Source organism: Emydura macquarii, unplaced genomic scaffold (assembly GCF_026122565.2).
Source record: "Emydura macquarii macquarii isolate MOO-44397 ecotype Brisbane River unplaced genomic scaffold, CSIRO-AGI_Emac_v2 contig_1253, whole genome shotgun sequence".
NCBI lineage: Eukaryota > Metazoa > Chordata > Testudines > Chelidae > Emydura > Emydura macquarii.
Window position 1 is genome coordinate 18,292,475 of NW_027131390.1, and position 20,354 is coordinate 18,312,828.

Below are 20,354 nucleotides of genomic sequence, written 5' to 3' on the forward strand. Positions count from 1 at the left end.
ATCCAAAGGGTTCTAGGAATTTCAGAAGGGTATGTAGATAAGATCTGTGTCCTACAGCACTTAGAATAGAGCGTTCCAGTTTTGCAACAGCACCTGCTAGTAACGTATCTTATGCCTATGCAGAGTCCCATATTTGAGAATATATGGTATATTTTATATCCCATCTAAAAATTTTGCAATCCAGTTATGCTCAGATTCATGGTAGTGGCAGCAATTCCCTGGCAGACGTTGTAGCTTTTGCTAGCCTTTTGGTCCAAAATACAAACACAGAATTGATTGAGGTGAGAGGGAATGAGAACAGGGAGGGCAACAAGGATGAGAATAAAACATAATGGAAAACAGAACAAAAAGGGATATCTGAAAAGAATTCAAAAGCCATCTGAGGACAAAACAGAATGAGAAGAGAGAAGAAGGACTTAAAGGCTTTCAAAGAACAAAGGATAGGAAGCCTAGTGGGAGCACGGGTGGAGATGGGGAAAGGTTCATTGACATTTAGAATTTTTAATGATTGAATGCTTCCCACCAGTTGTTTTCATCTTATTTTTTCTTTGGTCACTTCTCAGAAACAAACTTTGTTTAGTTCTCATGTAATGCATGTTTACATCAACTAGATGAAATAGTCTCTGAACATAAAGTGTTCTCTCTTAATTACTCACTCCTCCCTTTATTTCTTCTTTCCTGCAGATTCCACAGACATTCAGACAAGCTACATGGCAGAATTTGGGGAGTGGCTATTCAAGACAATTATTAGATGTTGCAAAGGTAGGATTGAACAGTATTTCCTCCTCCTGCTCTGCTCAGAGGAAAGAAATTCAAGCACTTTGAGCATCTTCCAATTTATGCTGTGTATTTTACATCCTTTATATAATTTCCCTTTTTTTATGATTTCTAAGTACTGTGAGATAAATGGCAAGTTACGTTTCTGCCTCTGGAAATGGAGAGAGAACCTCTGCTGAAATCTTGATAGTTTCCCCCCTTTTTGAGATGTCTTTCTGAATTTCTAAAAATCAATGCCAACATAGTAATGTTTTCAGAAAACTTTTAGCAATGTACTTGTGGCTTGTTGACACTCAAATTTATCCTTTGGTGTTATGTCTGACAGTGTATGGAAAACTGAGTTTTCTCTAGTATGTAAAGCTTTTTTACACAAAAAATATGCTTAGCTTGTGGAACATAAAGAAACTTTGAACATTTATTGGCACCTCTGGGGGAGAGCAGTATGTCAGTTTTTCATCTATGTGAGGGTTGCTTTCTGTATCACTAATGTAAACATAATGGAAATGTTTTTTGTTTTTAGTCTTCATCTACTAATAAGGACACAGAGAAATATGTGAAACTATAGGATGGAGTAAGGCTAGAAAATTCCTCTAAGTTCTCACCTCTTAATTTTAATATGTCTCTTCTTTAAATACTCATTTTAATTATTTAAGGTGAACATTTCAAATGCATCTAAGTGATTTAGGAGCCTAAATTCCATTGATGTTCAGTGGGATTTAAAAGTACCTCATTGACTTAGACTTTTTTGAAAATTTTACCCCTTGAGTTTATAAAAGTGAGTGACAGAGATGAAACTGAGAGTCAGGGACTCCTGAATTCTAATATACTAGATCATGCTACTTCTCATATACACTATGAGATCCCATAATACAGCCTAGTAGCGATTTCCCCTTACATTTAGGTAGCCTAACATTTTCCATTGTAAAAGATTCTTACTACTTTTTTTTTAAAGAAGCTCTACCTCCATTGTTTTCAGCAGGCTGTACCTCAATTGTTTTGAAGTTGGGTAGGAATCCTTTGATTAGTGAAGTGTCTTGTTTGTCCCATGAAATTTCATTCAGTTTAGCTGAAATATAAACTGTTATGTCATCCTTTCCCTTCTCTCACTTGTATTCATCAGGAAAATTTTGATAGAATGCTAAAATAACTGAATACAAATATTAAAAAAAAAAAAAAAAAGCTCGCGCTTCAGCTGCAGCATAGAACACGCTACTGTGAATGCCTGGGAGCAGCAACGGATTGAGCCGGGCCAGACTGCCTCAGACTGCACTCCTTAGGCCTGGCCCTAGCTTCCTATACCCCTTCTGGGAGCATCATATGGGTCATGTAACTAAGTGCTAGAAGTCTGTGCTGCCATGCTGCAGGTGCAGGATTCAAAGCCTGATGATGCATGATGAGGAGATTATTACAGTTGTAATAAACAACTTGTTTTACCTTCTCTCTCTCTCCTCCTCCTCCCCCCCCCCAACATCTAGGAAATTAGATTCAATATGTTAAAAGACCATAATTTAGGTTGCAAATTCAAGCACTCATAGGTTAGGAAATGCACACTTGGAGTTGCTCGTGCAATCTTATTATGCCCCCTTGTACATATGGATTATAATACAATTTTTAATTACATGATCACATACTGTTTTTTCCACAGGAACCCTGCTCATTCTGTGCAAAGATTGGACACACACAGGGGCAGAATTAAGGTTTCATGGACAACTTTAAGTCTCGCATTTAGTTGCTTTCAGGTGCTTGACTTCGCAATCTAAGTAACTATATTTTACTGTAAATTTTTTTTATAATAAGAAAGATTTAGTAGCATAGAATTCAGGAGTTCCCAATCCCCTGTGTCATCTGTCACTGACTCTCTATGCTTTTGCGCAGGACATTTAATCTCTCTACTCAGTTTTCCTATCTGCAAAGTGGGGATAGTAGTTAATTACCTATCTCAGAGGTGTTGTGGGTTAATGCTTTGCACAGTACTTGGAAGCACTTGCAAAGCTCTAACTGCCATTATTATGATACTTGCCAAATTGATCACAGCATACCAGTGTAATGCAGTGATTTTAAGCACTTTATTGAAAGTGCAGTTGTGCTGAAACGTGGCTTTCTAAAAATTAATTTTCTTATCCGTCAAGGGAAGGTACATATAGCTAAAAATAAACCAGATGGCGTTTGGATGACTTAATCAGATATAGATGTAAATTGCAATTCATGTATTTAATTTACAATATAATTAAAGAATGGCCGTTAAGACTTGTAACCTTTTTATGATTATTTTATTTCTGTTTTATCTTTGTAGAAAGAGAGATTTTTTTTTTAAATGGCATGATGGGATTTTGTGTCTTTCAGTTATTTGTGTGTCAAATTTGCTTAGTTTACGAGTAAAGAAGATGACTTTTCTAACTGCCAACCCTGCAAACTCCACCTGTGTTCTGAATGTCAAACTGGATTCTTTCCTTCTCATGCATCACCATCAATAGTAAAAGTTGTACAGGCCAATTTAGGCCCTCATTACAACTGTCAAAGTCCATTGTCTTGTTCTCCTTTGGTTATGCCTGTTCACACCTTGTTACTTTGATTAGGTTTCCACGGATGTAGATGAAATTAACCATTATTGTTTTGCATGTAAAAGAATAAAATGCAGTTCACTCCCCATGAAACTTGTCTAAATGCAAAAGTTGCACTGGTTTAAGTAAAATCATTGTTAACAAATCGATTAGGTTAAAGTGGTGCAAACTTTTGTGTGGGTCTGTTTAGTTTGGTTTACGCTTGGCTTTTATTAATTTAGCTTAGCTTGAATCAGTTGCTTACTGAACTAAACTGATATTTCAGTTTACAACTGGCTTATAAGTATGTCCACATAGATATTTGCATGGGTTTAATGAAACCTTTTTTTAAGTAGGCCTTAGTTGAACCAGGCAATCTTTGTGTGTATGTGAGATCTTGGAAAGGTCAACAGGAATGAAAAGTATTAAAAAAACATACGTTTTTCTCTAAGATCAGGAGGTAGTATGCTCCATGTGCACAGGAAGCAGGTCTGTTGAATAAAAAAGTGACATTTTTATAGTGTCATTTTTCAGAGTAGATATTTACTTGAATCATTTAGAATTTTTTCTGTAACTCTTAGACACACCATTTCTGCTCTAAGGTATTTTGACACATAACTATTCAGGGTCTATTACCTTCTCATGCCAGCTTCAAGAGCAAGGTACTGTTCTTGAAGCATAATCTCCATTCCTCTGTGGGATAACACGAGGCTACTAGATTTCAATTCTATTCTGATTGTCACTTTAATTCAGAATTGAAATTTTGTTCATCATTGTTTATATCCATGATTCTTGAAGTCACTGTATAATTTGATATTTATTTTTCACACAGAATCTCCAGAGGTGGCCACTGATAGATAAGAGAACATGCTGGCATGGTCATGCAGGTGGAGGACTCCACACAGATCCAAAGCAAGGGGTAAAAGCTTGATTAAACAATATCATTCAAACTCTGTTCAAGATTCTGTATAAATCAAAAGCATATTCAGCCTTTTTGAACATTTAACAATTGAAAATAGCAAATGTTTCCCACAGATGGTTACTTACTTCAGTTTTTAGACTATAGTCTAATAAATACTGTTAGTTGTGAACCTTGGACTAGTAGATCTTAAAATTATTACCAGTGGTAGGTAATTTATCTGCTTATTTTCCCACAAATTCTCTGGCTTTCTACAAATAGTCAGTCACCAAAATGTCGCAGGTGTTGACTTGAAATTAGCCTCAGGTATTTTAGACTTTTCGTGACAGATATGTTCTATTGTACTTTAATATGTTCTCTTATTCCTGCCTGTCAGTGGCATTTCTAGGACTTGACATTTGGTGTGGAAGAAATTTGCTTGTGGGTACAAGTCAGTGCATCACTCCACATGCACTCACTGCAGGAATCAAAAATCAAAAAACTTATTAGTTTGTAAATTCATTATGTGTTGCATAGGCAACCTTAATTCTGACACTTCCTAACTTTTGACATTGCAACTTTAATATTAATTTAATATTGATTCTTTGTGTATACTTTCTGTTTATTTGTTTACTTTTTGACTCAAACTGCTGCTTCCTATATGCAGCAAGGGTGCAGAAACAGTAAGAATTGTCACTGACAGATGAGACAGGTTCCTGCTCTTATTCCAGGGCCTGTCCCCACTCCATCCTGAAGCAGCCATTGTAGGAGAAGTTTGTCTTCACCCCTTTAGCCCTGGGCTGGAGCAGGCCCAGTTACTGTAAGGGGATGGCTAATGCCCAGTCTGATCAGCACTAAGAGGTTGTGAGAGGCTCAAGCGTGCTTTGCCAGAATTAACTCTTAAGAGATTATAACTGTTAAAATATAAGAAGTCTCTATGGAGCATGTGTAAACTGATTTTATTTTATTTTCAGAGGTTTATAACTTCACCAAATTTGGGCAGATTTTCCCAGGGATAAGCAAAGGGCACATCTGACACAAGGGCATTCTGGCCACAAGTCCCAACTCCAAAGCATGGGGATACTAGAGCTGTTCAAGAACAGGTTACCAGAATTTAACAAGGATAAAACAGCATATTTTTCCCTAGCTTGGTTCTTGGAAACTGCTGAAGAGCTTTGACTGAAGTTTCTCCCAAAATTCAGCCAGATGCAGACACCAGTAAAAACAGGGTCTTTAGGAAATGTCAGGCAATCTTAAGAGGTGGTGCTATCAGCCCCTCCTATAACTATAAGCGTGTTGACATGTCTGCGATAGGCATCTAAATGTTCTTTTACACAGCTTCAAGACAAAATATGCTTTAAAAACTTGCTTCATTGTCTTCCGATCTGCTTTCTCTAGTTAAATGCATTATGGCTAATGTTTCAACTGGAGAGGGAGAATTCTAACTGTTGGCAAAGGATTGTTGACCACTCCCTTGCTGCTCCAGTGGATATGTTCCTGTTGATGCTAATGCTATGATTTTTATTTTCCTGCATGAATTGGTCAATTGAAAATTCCTTTGGTTGTCAAGGCTTAAATATTGTTTTTCCAAGTTTCCATGGAAAAAGTATGTTTCTGTGTTTAGAAAGATCCTGTCCCAAAATGTCCGTTAGAAATATATTTCACACACAGTCTCAATTGACTGGTCTTGAAATGCACCAGTAGTAGAAGCTTATCTTTCATTAAAGTACTGTAGTAGGCTTTTTTCTTGAAATCCAAGCCTTTTTCAAATAAGAACATGTGAAATATAAAGGACAGATTTCAGGGCAAACAATTTAACTCTTAAGGTACTGATTTCCTTTCATGTGATTATTTTACAAAGACCTACAGGTCTGCAGGATCCAATCATACTGCTTCAATCTGAAAGGGGAAATGCAAGAAGTTCTTACCCAGACAATAGATATATAGAGAGAATGGATTCTTCATTCAATTTCATAGGAATACATAAACTAGAACAAATGCTGTCAAATTCTGATGCTGTTTATTGACCTATCATGGCAATTTAGATATTCAAAGAAGCTTCCTCTGTTTGTGCTCAGAGTGGGGAAAAAAAGTAAATATTAACCCCATTTTACAGGTGGTTGAACAGGTTCACAGAGAAGTTCAAGTAACACTACTACCTTTTAGAAATTAATTTTACTTGCTAGTGAAACAAGTAACACATAAGATGACTAATAACTGAAAGAGATTAGAGAAAAATAATTCTTCGTTTTTAGCTTAATTTGTAATGAGTTTGTGTATGGTCACTTTTACTGTTTTTTCCGATATTAATCAGTCAATTTCCCTGTTTTATTTGAGTCTTCCCAAAGCAATAAAAATAAACTTTCCTTTTAAATGCAAGGATATGTGGTTATACAGTATAACCAACAAAATTGGCAAGGGGGGACTCAAAGCCTATGTAGTACTGAACCTAAAACTACTTCTAACTCATTTTAAAAATTGACTAGATTTCAAGTTGATGTTGACTTTTTGAGAATTTAATCTAACGTTGTATGCAAATCTGTGGCTTCTGATTGTTGGCCTTGTGCTTTAAAGAGTCTTATTTCATAGTTTTTTCTCATAGAATGCTCCAAATCCATGAAGAAGCCCTAACAATTTGCCCCCCCCCCCCCTCCCCATAAATGTAGTCCTTATGCAGGTAGTTCTCCCATTGATGCCAAAAGATTTTTTCTTAGAGCATTGCCCATTCCATTCTTTTGGGAGGAGAACTTGCTGTTGTTTCCAGTGTTCTTCCAGTCTCTGCTGTGTCTCTGTGGCAGGGTAGACTTCAATCACTAGGCCATTGAGCCAGTGCTGGTAGTACAACATATTTTGGTGCATAATATGCCAGGGTGCCCAGCAAAGGGAAGACACATACACAAGCCCTTTTTTTTTTTCCCCTTTTCAGGTCATCTTTAGAAGACTTTTTTATTTAGGGAAAAAAAAAATCCTAACCTTGCAGCTTGTATATCTTCTGCGTTCAGACTCGCATGTTTCTACATCTATAATTGTATCTGTGTTCACTTTATGTTGAACTTTGATGTAATACATATTTTGTGCATCCTTTCATATTTTTTTCTTCACACTTTGCAAGGCCTCTGCAAACCACTTGCTGCCCCCTTACTCTTTTCTGAATAGATTGTTTTGGTTTTGTAACCATTCAAAGTCCTCAAAGAGCCAAATTGAATTCCTTGTTTGCAGCCTTAATATTTCCTTCTCATTTTTTCTCTCTAATCCCTTTCCTGTACAAAGTCTGACTAGCCAATAGCAATATATAATTAGAACCATTCCAGTCACGCTAGTAGGTTTCATATTAATATGGCACCAGTTTGTTCCTTCCAACCCATTAATGGTGCTCAAAAAAAAAAATCTCTTCTGTTTTACATACAAGGCTATTTATGCATATCCTTGGCTACAAAGGGTAAGATGCTTTCACATGCTGCTGCAAATATCTCCTTTGTTCCGTGTAGCCAGGGATAAGCAGAAATATGTTGTTTGTATCCTCTACTGATTTATGAATTGTCAATATGTCCACTTTCTAAAGGCTGTATGAAGGGTACTTATAACTTATATTGCTCAAATATTGTATACTGTCAGTGGTTGCCAATGTATCTAATTTTTATATTCTTGTTGCTACTGAAGGTGAGACTCAAAACATAAATGAAACTGGATTTTTCTGTTAAATTATAGGCTTAAGTTTGATATTGGTTTCCCTAGGTTGCCTCAGCAGCTTTTCTCTTAACAACCCCTCCCCCCCTTATTTTTTCCCTTTGATTCAAACTTGGCTTTCACAGTGAATTTTAAATCTAACTTATCACTTTCTCCTGAAATTGATGGAAGGGGAAATGCATAAAGTATGCTCTAGTGTGGGAAAACTAGAAATTATATTGTAAAATCCATCTATTTTCATGGACTTCCTATTTAATAAAAATTAATTCAGAGAAGGGCAAACAAACTTTTTCTAGCAAGCGTAACCTGAAATGGAAAGATTAACACACACAGGGGTGAGGGTAATTTAGTGTACTTGTTAGTTGTTGGCTTGCCTTTAGCTTTAGATAACCTTTCTGTCTTTCAAGATTACCCCATGGTGGCCAGCGCTGAAGTAGGAGTTGTTGGTTGTCCAGTTTAGAACTGTGTGTTATATTAGACTCTGAATTGAGGCACACATTTTTGTAAGACTTTGTACAGCAGGTAGACTTCTTTGGAATTCAAGAAAAAAGCTCTCAGCTTTAGCTAAACTATTTTACTATAAAAACATCTTGGCTATTTTCAGAAAGATTTGTTCTGTTATTTGAATATTGGATTTGCCCTTGGTTTAGAAAGGGGCTTCAGGATGGGAGTAGGAGGATATAAAATAAAAGATGACCAGCAAAAAATTTATGGTACTATTTAAACTAAACTGTACAGCTACATGGCCTCACAATGCATGATTATTACCCAACTTCAGACCCTATTCTGTTAAATGAAATGGTGACATTTTATGCACAATTAAGCCTGTTAGAACAGTTATTTTTCCTCTTAGCCATAACTTCAGCATGTACCCGTTGAAAGAATCCCAATGTACACTGCAAATATCCTAAAATAAAAGAAACACTTTCTTAGGTAAGCAGAGTAAGGGCCATTGTCACTATTCTGTAAAGAGGAATAAGTGACATGAAGTTTGTTAAATGCTTAAGTAGTAGGAGCATTTCACTTTATGGTTATGCACCTAAATTACATTTGTTTAGCTTTTTTTAGTTTAAATTGTGACTGTTTAAAAATTTTGAACCTCCAGCAAAAATATTTAATTTCAGATGATATGGGTTCCTATATGCTCATAAACTGATTCTTAGAAACCTGCATTTATTTTTATATATTTAATGATGCTCTTAACCGTCATGTTTCTTATAGTCCATGCAAACCTCTCTCTTGCCTTGATCCCTTTGGTCTCATCCCACTCCTGATTTTGTTTTCTCTTGCCTGCTGTCCCAGATACTTGGAACAGCCTTCCAGGCATTATGTGCCAAGCCCCCACTCTTCATTCAAAAGTCTTTGGAAATTAACTTGTTCCATGAAGCATTTCAGTGATGATTAACTGTCACTCTTCTTTGTAGAGTTTATGTAGTTAAACTTTAAGCTGTTTGGAACATGTACAAATTCAACACAGTTCATTTATTATACCAGCCCCTTATAAATTTCTGCTGCTCTATAAATTAATCTCTAGACTCTGGAAAATACTTAATACTGTCACACCCCCAAATATTTTTAAGTGAAAATTTATTTTGTTGGTTTTCCCGTTATCAAATAAAATTAAAACCAACAATACAAATGTACAAATAAAATGATAGGGAATATACAGTTACACACTTGACGTTTCTGTCACTATAAATACAAGTATTTCATTCTCTTAAATTTATCAAAATTATATAATAATTACATAAGACCAAAATTACAAAAATAGGCCCATATAAATTGCCATGTTCTGTCAGAAACCTTGTTTGTCTAACCCATTATCCTCTGACAATGGCCACTACCAGATACTTCAAAGGCAGTGAACATGTGGTATAGTCTGCCCCTCATGTAGGTTTTATTCTAAATCCTTAATAATTAGATTGTTTTAAAACCTGAAATGAGAGTTCAGATCCCTTCTACAGGTCTAATTTTAGCATTAACTGTAACTCTGGTTATTCTTGTTATCTATATATGAGTCCCTCTTTGAATCTTGCTAGTGTCTTGGCCTCAACAATAAATGTGGCAATGAGTTCCATGGTGTATTCGGACACTGAGTGAAAAAGTATTTCCTTTTGTCTGTTTTGATTTGCCACCTTTCAGTTTCATTGAATGTCCCCTTGTTATGTTGTTAGTCAGAGAACAGAAGCTTCTGACAGGGAGAGCTACCAAAACAATGGCAAACCAATAAGATGCATTTTAACTCATTTAACACACTTCTACCACATACTTTGCTAAGGCAACAACTCTTGTTTCCTTGTCAAAATGTTTTCCTAAATGGCATTATATTTTGATGTTATTCTGCAGTTTATAAATCTCAAATATTTATATGAGTACAGAAATTATTTTCTTCTTGTATCATATGTACAGTATTTTTAGGTTCAAACACAATTCTGCCATGCCTTTAAAATGTTGGGTTTTTTTAACACTGGTATTTAAATGCATACTCTGTGGATGGAGGATTTATGACTGGAAGAGAATACTTTTTGGGTTAAGATTGGGATGTTAAACCATTTTAGGTGAACTAACTGGCTTGGGAATTTACAGATTTTAACTCTTTCTCTCAGTGCTATGTCTGCTATCTAGATTTTAAAAGAAAAATATTTAATTTCCTAATGTGTTGAAATGCCTGTATAGTTTTTTCAGGTGTTTTGAATAAACTCGCCTTGGTTAGTGATTGTAACTTTTGTCCTGGATTTATATTTTGCTTCTTACATTCTGATGTTTATTATATAGTACATTTCAAAATGCACTTCTGTATCTCTTGTAATATAATTAATGTATGTGTTTTTTTTCCCTCACTAGCTGAAAGAGATAGATGCTGGGAAGATTATTAGGGCAATGTTATCTTATGTATGGCCCAAAGACAGACCAGACCTACGAGCCAGAGTTGTCATCTCTCTAGGATTTTTGGCAGGTGCAAAGGTAAGAAATGTTACTTCACTGAATTGTGATAGCTGTTGCTGTAGCTCAGTGCAGTCAGGAAGCTTTAATGTTACTGTTACTAATGGAAGCAGACCTACAATTTAGTATTTCTCATAAAGCATGTAGGTTTACATAACATTGACATAACAGACTGTTTCTGTATGCTAAGGTGTTTATAATATACAGATAAAAAACTTTGTGCGTGAGGGTTGGCATGGGCATGAGAGGTTGGGAGGAACTAGTTGAGATCAAATACATGATTTGGATTGATCAGGTTAATTGATTCCAGGATTTTTTCACCACTTAATCAGTGAAATTATGATAGAGGGTTTGTAAATTGAAGTGGAGATGAGAAAGAAATCACACACAGTGAAAGGAGTGAAGGAAGACAGAGGAAGAAGAGAGAGGCAAGGAACTGAGGCTGCAAGGAAGAGAATTAAGGTGTGATACATGAGTGTTTGGTTTGAAACAGATAGGTGGTGGTGGGAGAATACAAGCCTTTGAGGGGGAATGAGCTGGTATAGCACTTCATGGTCACAAAATATAGAATTAGATATGGCAATTCAGTAATTTTGAAATGGCTTCATACAGAACATGGAAATACCCCTGAATCCTTGTGGGTTTGCCGGAAGGCTAATGACATGGAAATGTGGATGGTAGGAGGATGACAGTAATACAGTCGTGTCTGAAAGCTACAGTGAAGAGTTGCAGGCATGATTGCATGGTTCAGTATCTGACAGGTGCGACTTTTCATTCACCACCACTAGAAAGTTGTTGGCTTAACTCAGCCCTTCAGTTGAGAGAAGAGTGGCATCCTGGTGTCCTGAGGCAGCTCCTGCTAAACGGGTCGGAAGGACATTTGCAGGCCCAGTTCTTTCCTGTTGTCTGGCTGTGGGCATAAGTGGATTAGGAGGGCTGTCTGGGTGCTAAGACTTTGCTGCAGCCCACAGAAAGCTGATACTGTTGAATTTGCTTCACTTTGTACTAGACTATGTGTATTGCTATATTCTTGCTGATCGTACTACATTCCCTTATAAAAATTAGCTTAAAAATAAAAGAAAAAAACATTCAGTTCTATTACAAGGCAAAGGTAGTGACTTCTGTTTTTGAGAGAATTGTTTGTGTGCTAGACCACACTAAATTTTGTATTTATCCACTTCTAGGGTCTTTGAGGGTAGCACCCTCACAATAAATATCCACAGATTGTTGGAGGGCACAGTCCTAAGTTTGCAATAGTTTTGTAGGAATAAGACACAGGAACACATGCTAATTCTCTCCATATACAGATTCTCTTGCCATAGAAAAATATAAATCTCCTGTGACTGCTAAGTGTTGGAGAGCAAATTCTAATCTTTACAGTGAAACTAGTGGCTCTGACTAGCTACCTACTGACTGTGGACAATTATTTACCATACATAAGGCTAAAATTAGGCTGCAGCTGAGATAAGCTAAATTCTAGTAAATGGAGGTAAAGAAAGAAAAAGTTTAGCTGTGAAGAAAGTCTCAGTTCTAAGGCGTCTACATGGAAAATTGACCAAAATAAGCTATTCTGCAATAGCTGTTCCAGAATAAGAGTGTTCATGTGAGGAGGTATTCTGATCAGTTTCCCCAATCTAGACAAGCTCTTACTGAGAAATGAGCTTCCGTGCTAAAACTAGTTGCACCAAGTATTTTCTTATCAGTATTCAGCAACATTGCCATAGTATGGAAGAAGGGAGGAAGAAACAAACTTGAGGTGTAGAAGTGATAAAAGCAGAGTACTTGGAAGAGAAATATGTTTGTTTAATTGAGCTGGCATGGAGAGTCAATGTCTTGACCCGCACTTCTCTGTATTATCTGTGATCGCTCTCTCTCCGGTGGCAGCATAATGCTTTTACAATAGATATTCTGTTTTCCAAATGTTGTGCAGGAAGTTGCTGATAACCCATTTGATGGTGCAGAGTATGGCATACATGTACAGTGAGATTTCGCCCCCCGCCCCTTTTTTTTTTATGCCAGAGCGTAACGTACAGCAGTATTTGAAACTGCTTAAACTTTCTCTGGTAAATTGTGCTCTCAACCTGCTCAAAGTACAGATGCTAGTAACACATGGCATGATATGCTGCAGATGGAACAAGAGAGTAGCCCACACAGTGTTACTTACCTGGCATACATGTTCTTTGTTTTTGTTGGTGGGTTATTCTTGTGAATCCCACACTTACACATCTGACATGAAGACTCTCCGTACATCTGAGCAATGCTGGCTGTGATTCCTTTTATACCTGTTAATAATAGTGCTTCAAATTCCAGCTAGAGGGCTGCTTGAAGGTAATCTGAAGTACTCTCAGCCCCCAAGGGCAAGGTAGTACATCTCACACACTCGTATATTTTAAGGTCTGAAGGGATCATCATGATCATCTAATCTGACCTCTTCCACATTGATTGCATAGTAGAGTGTGAGACTCCTAAGTCTGATCCCCTATATTGCAGCACAGTATATTGCTTCTAGAAGGGGCTTTTCAGCTTGAGGTGTTCCAGGTAGTTTCTTGGGATGCAGTGAGATGAATTGATGCCCAGGATGCCTTGCCACCACAAGTAGTTGAGTATTAAGCACCTTTTTTGTTAAGTCCATGTATGCACCCAACACCGTGCACAAACAGCAATGTGCACTTTACAAAAGTGCCCTGAATTTGTCTCAGCTACAGCTAGGAGATTGTGTTAAGCTGGGATTCTTTTTCCTTCATCTTTCCATTGTCTTTCTCACAATCTGAGATCAAATAAAACAACCAGTGTCAGTGACAAGCAATCACCTTCTCCCAGAAAGTAAGTTTACTCTTCTGAGTAAAGAGAAGAATCTTACGTTAACAAATGCTTCAAAGACTATTCTTTCTTTGTGGCACCAGGGAGGCAAAATACTATCCTGTTCTCATTCTCAGTCACAGAAATCTCATGGCACTTTCTTTATTTTTTTTTTTTTTTTTTTTTTTTTAACTGGAGTGACCAGTTGAGATTTGTTCTTTCTTACTTTGTGCAAACTCTTACAATGCTTTCTGGTCACTGGTGGAGCTAGTTATCTAGTTACATTGGTTCCCAGTTCTTGCTGTTTCACAGACCAGAATATTTATTGTGGATGGAGCAACTTGAAAGACTCCATGGACAATTTCTCCTTTGTTCTTAATACTCTTCCTAGTTGTCACGTTCTGTTACTACCAAAACTACCTCATGCATGGATTCATGGTGTTGTCAGTTACTACCTTTCGGCTTTTTTCCCAGCACTGTTAAATCCCTCCACCTTTTCCTCCAGAAAATAAATCCATTTGAATTTCATTAATCTGTAACCACCTTGAACCTTGTATAGAAAATACATTGTGCAACCTCTGCATTAGACTCTTAGAGCCTTTTTCCTGTTTGTTCATGTGACCACTTACTTGTACTTGTTAAGTTCTGATTAAACAGATTATAATGCATATTGTTACAAAACTATATTAGCATAAGAACGCTAATGCATCTGATTCCCATTATGTTAAGTGCAGACCTGATTTATTTTGTCCACTTGTTTGCTTCCAGAGGACTTGTATCCATAGATTGGGTAATTTGTGCAGACCAGTTGTTTGGAGTGGGAGGTTTGTAGGTTTTCCGAATTGTGTTCCTTTTGAAATGTTCAAGTTCAGCACAACTCAGCTGCAAAACTAAGTAGACAAGGTTGCATTGTCTATTGAAGAGCCTATATTTACAGCCTCTCTCTATCCCTATTTCAGGACTGGGTTGGTTGTCACTGGAAAAATGATCTTGCTTTTTGTTTCTTTCCCTCTTCATGTATCTTGGTTTTAAAGGCTCATATTAAATGCTACTATAAAGAAAATTATTGGTGCAGTTCTTAATGATTGGGGGAGTAAAAAGGCTGACGGGTGAGGATCTGCTCTTTGACTTATAAGGCCTTTTTTTAGAAGTTTTGCTGTGTAATCCTTTGATATGTTTTAAATTCTGTATCTTTAGAACAGATCTAAACTCAGAGTGTCAGAAAAGTGCAACAGAGAGAGGGGGAGTTCCCAATAAATAAAAATAAATACATTTTTAGGTACACTAGTTAACTTGCACAAGGTTTATTGTAGTCTGCATTTTTTCTTACACATTCCCTCTCCCAGTTCTGTCTTTTGTTGCCTTGCGTGTGTGTTTTTTTAATTTTAACTCCTTCACTTCCCCTCTCCTCCTCCTTCTCTCTCCATTTCAGACTCATTAAGTGTCTTTAGAAGCCAGATTAAACTCATGGATTTGACAAGAATCCTGTCGCTTCTGTCAAATCTGCAATATTTTGGCCTCTTGCTCATGGTCTCAATATGCATTATTCATGAGCTGGAGAAATCTTTCACACTATCTGTATTTCTACAGATTATTAATTTACTGTGTTTTCGGGGAAATTATTTGGCTAAAAGGGTAAGGCACAAGTGTTGCATGCTGATGGAATTTACAATGCATGTTACTTATATTTACCTCATAAATTAGGTTTGTATCAGGCCCCATTATAGTAGTATCTGAGCACTTTCTGTTGTTACCTGGAGTCGGATAGTCTTGTTAACCCCTGTCTTCAGAAATCTTGTTTGTTTTTTGAGAGGTCTGAGCAGAAATATATTTCAATGTTAATTCCCTAGGGGGAGTTTCAAAGCTCCCAGATAGAAATTACGGGCTCCTTGAAGCTCTCTTCCTTCCCTGTTTCTAAATCTATCTTGCAGCACTGTATCACAGCAACCATTCCTCTACAAGGGATGGTGCTGTTTCTGCTCCATGTGACCACCAGTGGAGTTGTCACTGAAGTGCAGATGTAGGGGAAGGGGGGGCTTTCAAGCTGGTCCAGAGATCGGGGATCAAAGCTCGCTCACCTGTATTTAGCACTATGTGCTGCCACTTGACCACTACATTGACTGTGTTCTAAATTTCCTGGATACCAGACTTGACTGGTCCAATGGCCTATCTGGTGTGGTGTGTCTATCCTGTGCGCCGCTTTGTGTAGCACAAATATTACAGACCCCTTTGGTACTGCAGAGAGATCTAAAGCTAATTTATAACTAGGTTGAAGTGTCAATTTATGTAAGTGTTTGAGCATTGTATCTAAGTTACATAGACTTACAAGTGAAAGAAGAGTTAACCCTAGACCACTGGACTTGCTTGATCTCAGTTGTTCTCCCATCATCATCATCATCATTTAAGAAAAGAACAGTTGAATGCACAAGACACAAATGTGACTGACTGTCCTAAACAGCTTACAATCTAAGACCAGAAGAGAAGACAACATGCACTGGGGACTGATAGGAGGAAGTAATTTGGACTTATTTTACGTTAGTGAGCAAAATCCCAAACTTCTGTTTTGTATGCTTTTCTGTTCTGTAGATGGTGCAGTGCTGCCTTTTTAGTAATAAGATCTTATTTTTAAAACATTTAAACCTTTATTTATAATTTTGTAATTGAGTATTAACTGCTACCCTGAAACTTGTACTTAATTGTACAATTGTTACATGCTTCAAATATTAAGCAGTATTACAAGCAGGGTGACTTTGTGTAAGTAGATGCAACTTTATTTGCTTTAATAATCAGTGAATTTGGATCACAGTTTTTATTTCAAAACTTGAATGGTAAAAATATCTAGACATCTATAAATGCTTGGGTTAAGTCCTTTAATTAGAATTATTTTCACTAGTTTTACTATTATATGAAAGCTTGAAGTGTATACATTTTGCATATAAAAATAAAATTGACAACTAATCTCTTTAAAAAGAGATGTTTTTAAAGAGCATACTGTTTGAGAGTTATGCAAGAAAAGAATTCAGCAGGAAAACTATTCAGGTTTGTTCCTTAGGTGGCATTGGCACTTGTAGCAATGCAAAAGTTCAGAGAACTTGTAAAGATGTACTCATCTGTGTATCTGGTATAGCAGACTTCTTTGGTACAGAGTATCCAGATTCAGCTTTGAATTCTGTGCCAACAAATTTGGCTATGAAAGAGGTAGATGAGTTTGTCTAGATAGGATTTAAGAGATTGGAATTTAGTTCCCATTATGTGAACATGATCTCATATTGGCTTACCACACTCAGTAAACACTTATTTTAATAACTCTCTCTCTCTCGATGTAAACCTAGTAAGATTAACAAATTTCTTTATCTAAAAACAAAACAAATAAGGTGATGGGAATATAGACTGAGTTGATTATGAATGAAATGCAATACTGCACTGCCTTATTCTTCTTCAAGTTTCACCCTCAGGGAGTCAGAACAATGGTAACCTGAGGCACACCTTTACATTTTATTAAAACAGTCTTTTGGGTTGAATTATATTGGTGTGAATGAAAGCATTCCTGGAAAATTGTATGCCAATCTGTTGACAATTGCAATTTGAGAACTGCAGTATAAGGAATAAACTGTTTTATTAGAAATAGAACTGCAAAGATTGTTTTAAGTGTACTTTAAAACATCTTACAGTAGCCTGTTGAAAAGAAGAATCCCTGCAGAGGGATTTGTGAGAATCTGCGGCAAATCAGGGCAATCTGTATTACAATACATTTCTTTTCTACTGAACAGGGTCTCCTGAGAGAACCTGCATTTTGCAGTGGTGGTCATCAGTGTAATACAGATGGTACAATATTATGCTTTATTAAAAACTAAATACTACAGAAAATTGAGTTTCAAGACAAGTAACTCCAAAGACAAGCTTTTTTGTTTGTCTGTCTGAAGAGTATATGTGGAAATTGTGGATTCTAAAACTATGTATTTCTATTTTAAAGTTTCAAAAATCTTTAACACTTCCTCCAATTCCTCAGGGTTTGTTTTGGTTCGTGTTTTCCCCTCCTGATTTTTCACAGTTACGTTTTAGGCAAATTATGGTTTCTTTTTTAGAAGTAAAAATAAAAGCCCATACAAAATCCTGTGAAACAGGTTTCCTTGAATCCTATCAAAAACTGACACTTTCAAAGCTCCATTTTCTTCTAATGGACAAGTTCCTGTTGTCCCCTCTGCAAATAATTTTTACCATTGTAAGCTTTTGCAATGTCAAATGTTTTTAGTGTATGTTAATAAAACCTATATCTTAGATAAAATGCAGAGCGCTTTTATAATTTTTCACTGAAAACTTCAGTATACATTACTTGGGTATGTAGTTAGTACGTACAGTCTCTAGCTCAATGTAACCCCATCAGGATTAGGGCCTCTAGATGCTGTTATATTACAGTGCGTTTGAGATGGAGAGCTGGAATTTTTGTGATTGAAGAGGGGCTGGTCTGCTTCATTTACAAATTGCCTCTCTTGATACAAATTAGATAACAAACGGAAAGTTGATAGATGATCTACATATAAGATTAATTTGTTTTCGTTGCCTTTTTTTCTAGTTGCAAAGCATGTATGCAAAGTCTGTTCATTGTAAAGGTATTTTAAACATCTGGTGTGTGTTAAAGATATCGAGTCTTAAGACATCTGTTCGGTTGCTAAGAAGCTCATATATCTTAGTTTGAAATCTTCATTGTTAAAAACAATTTAAATCCCTAAATAATTTGATCAGTCGGAGCTAAAATTAAGGCTGTTGACAGTAACTTTTTATAGCTGGGATAAATGAATGGTATAATAATGGAACATTGACAAGTTTTGGGATATTTGTTTTCTTAAGCCTTACAAAATCTTCATCAACTTAACCAGCCTTCTTCTTCAATTCCATTGTTTTTTCTCTTTTTGCAGGAATATTCAGTAGCATACCATATAGCTATAATTTGAATATTTAATGTCCGTGACATTTGTTACAATCTACAAAGCACTATGAATTACTTTAAGAGAACTATGTTACATTACTGTGGATAAGCATTTGATTAACCTAGGTAAAAAGAGTAAACTTCAAAATCACTTTGAAAATTGAGAGCACCATATAAATAAGAAGTAATATTACTGTTAGACAGGACAAAGGGTCAACCTCTCAACTTTGTTTGAAATCAGTGGGAATTTCAGGTGTCTAACACCTCTCAGAAAGAGGTCCAGAGTTAATGTGGTTGTTTTTTTTTTTTTTTTTAGTTTTTTGCCATTACTCTCTACACTGACCATTTCCACTATTTTACCTTGCAGTATTTTTAGCTAAAATTCTCACAGTGGACAGCCTCTAATTACCTTTAATAACTTAATGACACTGCAAATGTTCTCTGTACAGTGTCTTAATACTTTGTCTCCAATTCTTGCCAGTGTTTGAATGAGCTGAGCCTTCATAATGAATTCAAATGTTTTGAGAGTGAACCATTTAGTTAGGATGAAAGCTGATATTTAAAAGGAGCCAGCAGGAAGCATGAAGTAACCCTTCTGTCCTGGAAGTTCAAACTTCCTAATGCAGAGAATGTTATTTTTGAAATCAGGAGAGCCATCCCACTGGAACTATTTGGTTAATAGCTACAATTATTACATTTGGTTAATTCAAGAGAAATATTTATGCTTTATAAATAAACATTTTAGCACATCCTAGGTAATTGCTGTTTTTATGCTTTTAGGCCATGAATATAGTGGTTCCCTTCATGTTTAAATATGCAGTAGACAACCTCAACCAGATGTCTGGAAACATGCTGAACCTGAGTGATGCACCAAATACAGTGGCAACCATGGCAACAGCTGTTCTGATTGGCTGTAAGTGTGATTCCTTAATCTGTCGACAGGTGTTGACTTTCTTCAGTAAGGTTTTGGAATACTGGCGCTCATGACCTTTTTTGCTACTAAGCATTGGAGATGGTTATTCAAATATTTTTTCCCTACTTCTTTGTTGATATCCAGCCTTCTGTGGCCTTAGTTCTGTTATCCCAGTTCTGAAAAGAATGGTGCTTATAGAAATTATTTCCAATAATGAATCCTCTTTTAACAAGTTGACTCACCACTAGGTTTATAGTAAACAGCCACAAACAAAAGTCAAATTAAAAATGAATAAACCAAAAAAAGTACATGAAGTCTTGGAGCAATAAATATTACAAATTACCCTTTGTAAAAAAACTGTTGTATATAGGGAAGGAACAAGATCTTCTGCCATATTTATATATCAAGATTGTTTAGGAATTGAGTAAAGTAAGTGACATTAAAATGTTTTTCTTTGATTATTCCTCTCCAGATGGTGTCTCAAGAGCGGGGGCTGCCTTATTTAATGAAGCTAGAAATGCAGTATTTGGGAAAGTAGCCCAAAATTCTATCAGAAGGATAGCAAAAAATGTCTTTCTCCACCTGCATAACCTGGATTTGGGTTTCCACCTGAACAGGCAGACAGGAGCTCTGTCAAAAGCTATTGACAGGGGAACAAGAGGCATCAGCTTTGTGCTGAGTGCTTTAGTATTTAATCTGGGACCCACCGTGTTTGAAATGGCACTTGTGAGTGGAATTCTGGTAAGTATTACTTATTCATGAGACATCCTGTAAACTGAAGGATCATGTCTCATTTTTTAGGAATATCATCTAATTTCTAAGTTTCTTGCAACAAAACTTGCTAAATAAAAACAGCATTTGCAAGATAGC

The 20,354-nt window shown here is 36.4% G+C and overlaps 1 protein-coding gene across 1 annotated transcript in view; it reads left to right on the forward strand.

Annotated features, from left to right (window-relative positions):
* The window catches only part of ABCB7 (ATP binding cassette subfamily B member 7), a 64,008-nt gene that overhangs the window by 21,473 nt on the left and 22,181 nt on the right, over positions 1–20,354 (forward strand). Inside the window, exons 3-7 of the mRNA XM_067548259.1 lie at positions 685–762; positions 4,150–4,236; positions 10,747–10,866; positions 19,352–19,484; positions 19,957–20,225. Of these exons, the coding sequence (XP_067404360.1) occupies positions 685–762; positions 4,150–4,236; positions 10,747–10,866; positions 19,352–19,484; positions 19,957–20,225 (687 nt within the window). The remainder of the gene's footprint in view (positions 1–684; positions 763–4,149; positions 4,237–10,746; positions 10,867–19,351; positions 19,485–19,956; positions 20,226–20,354) is intronic.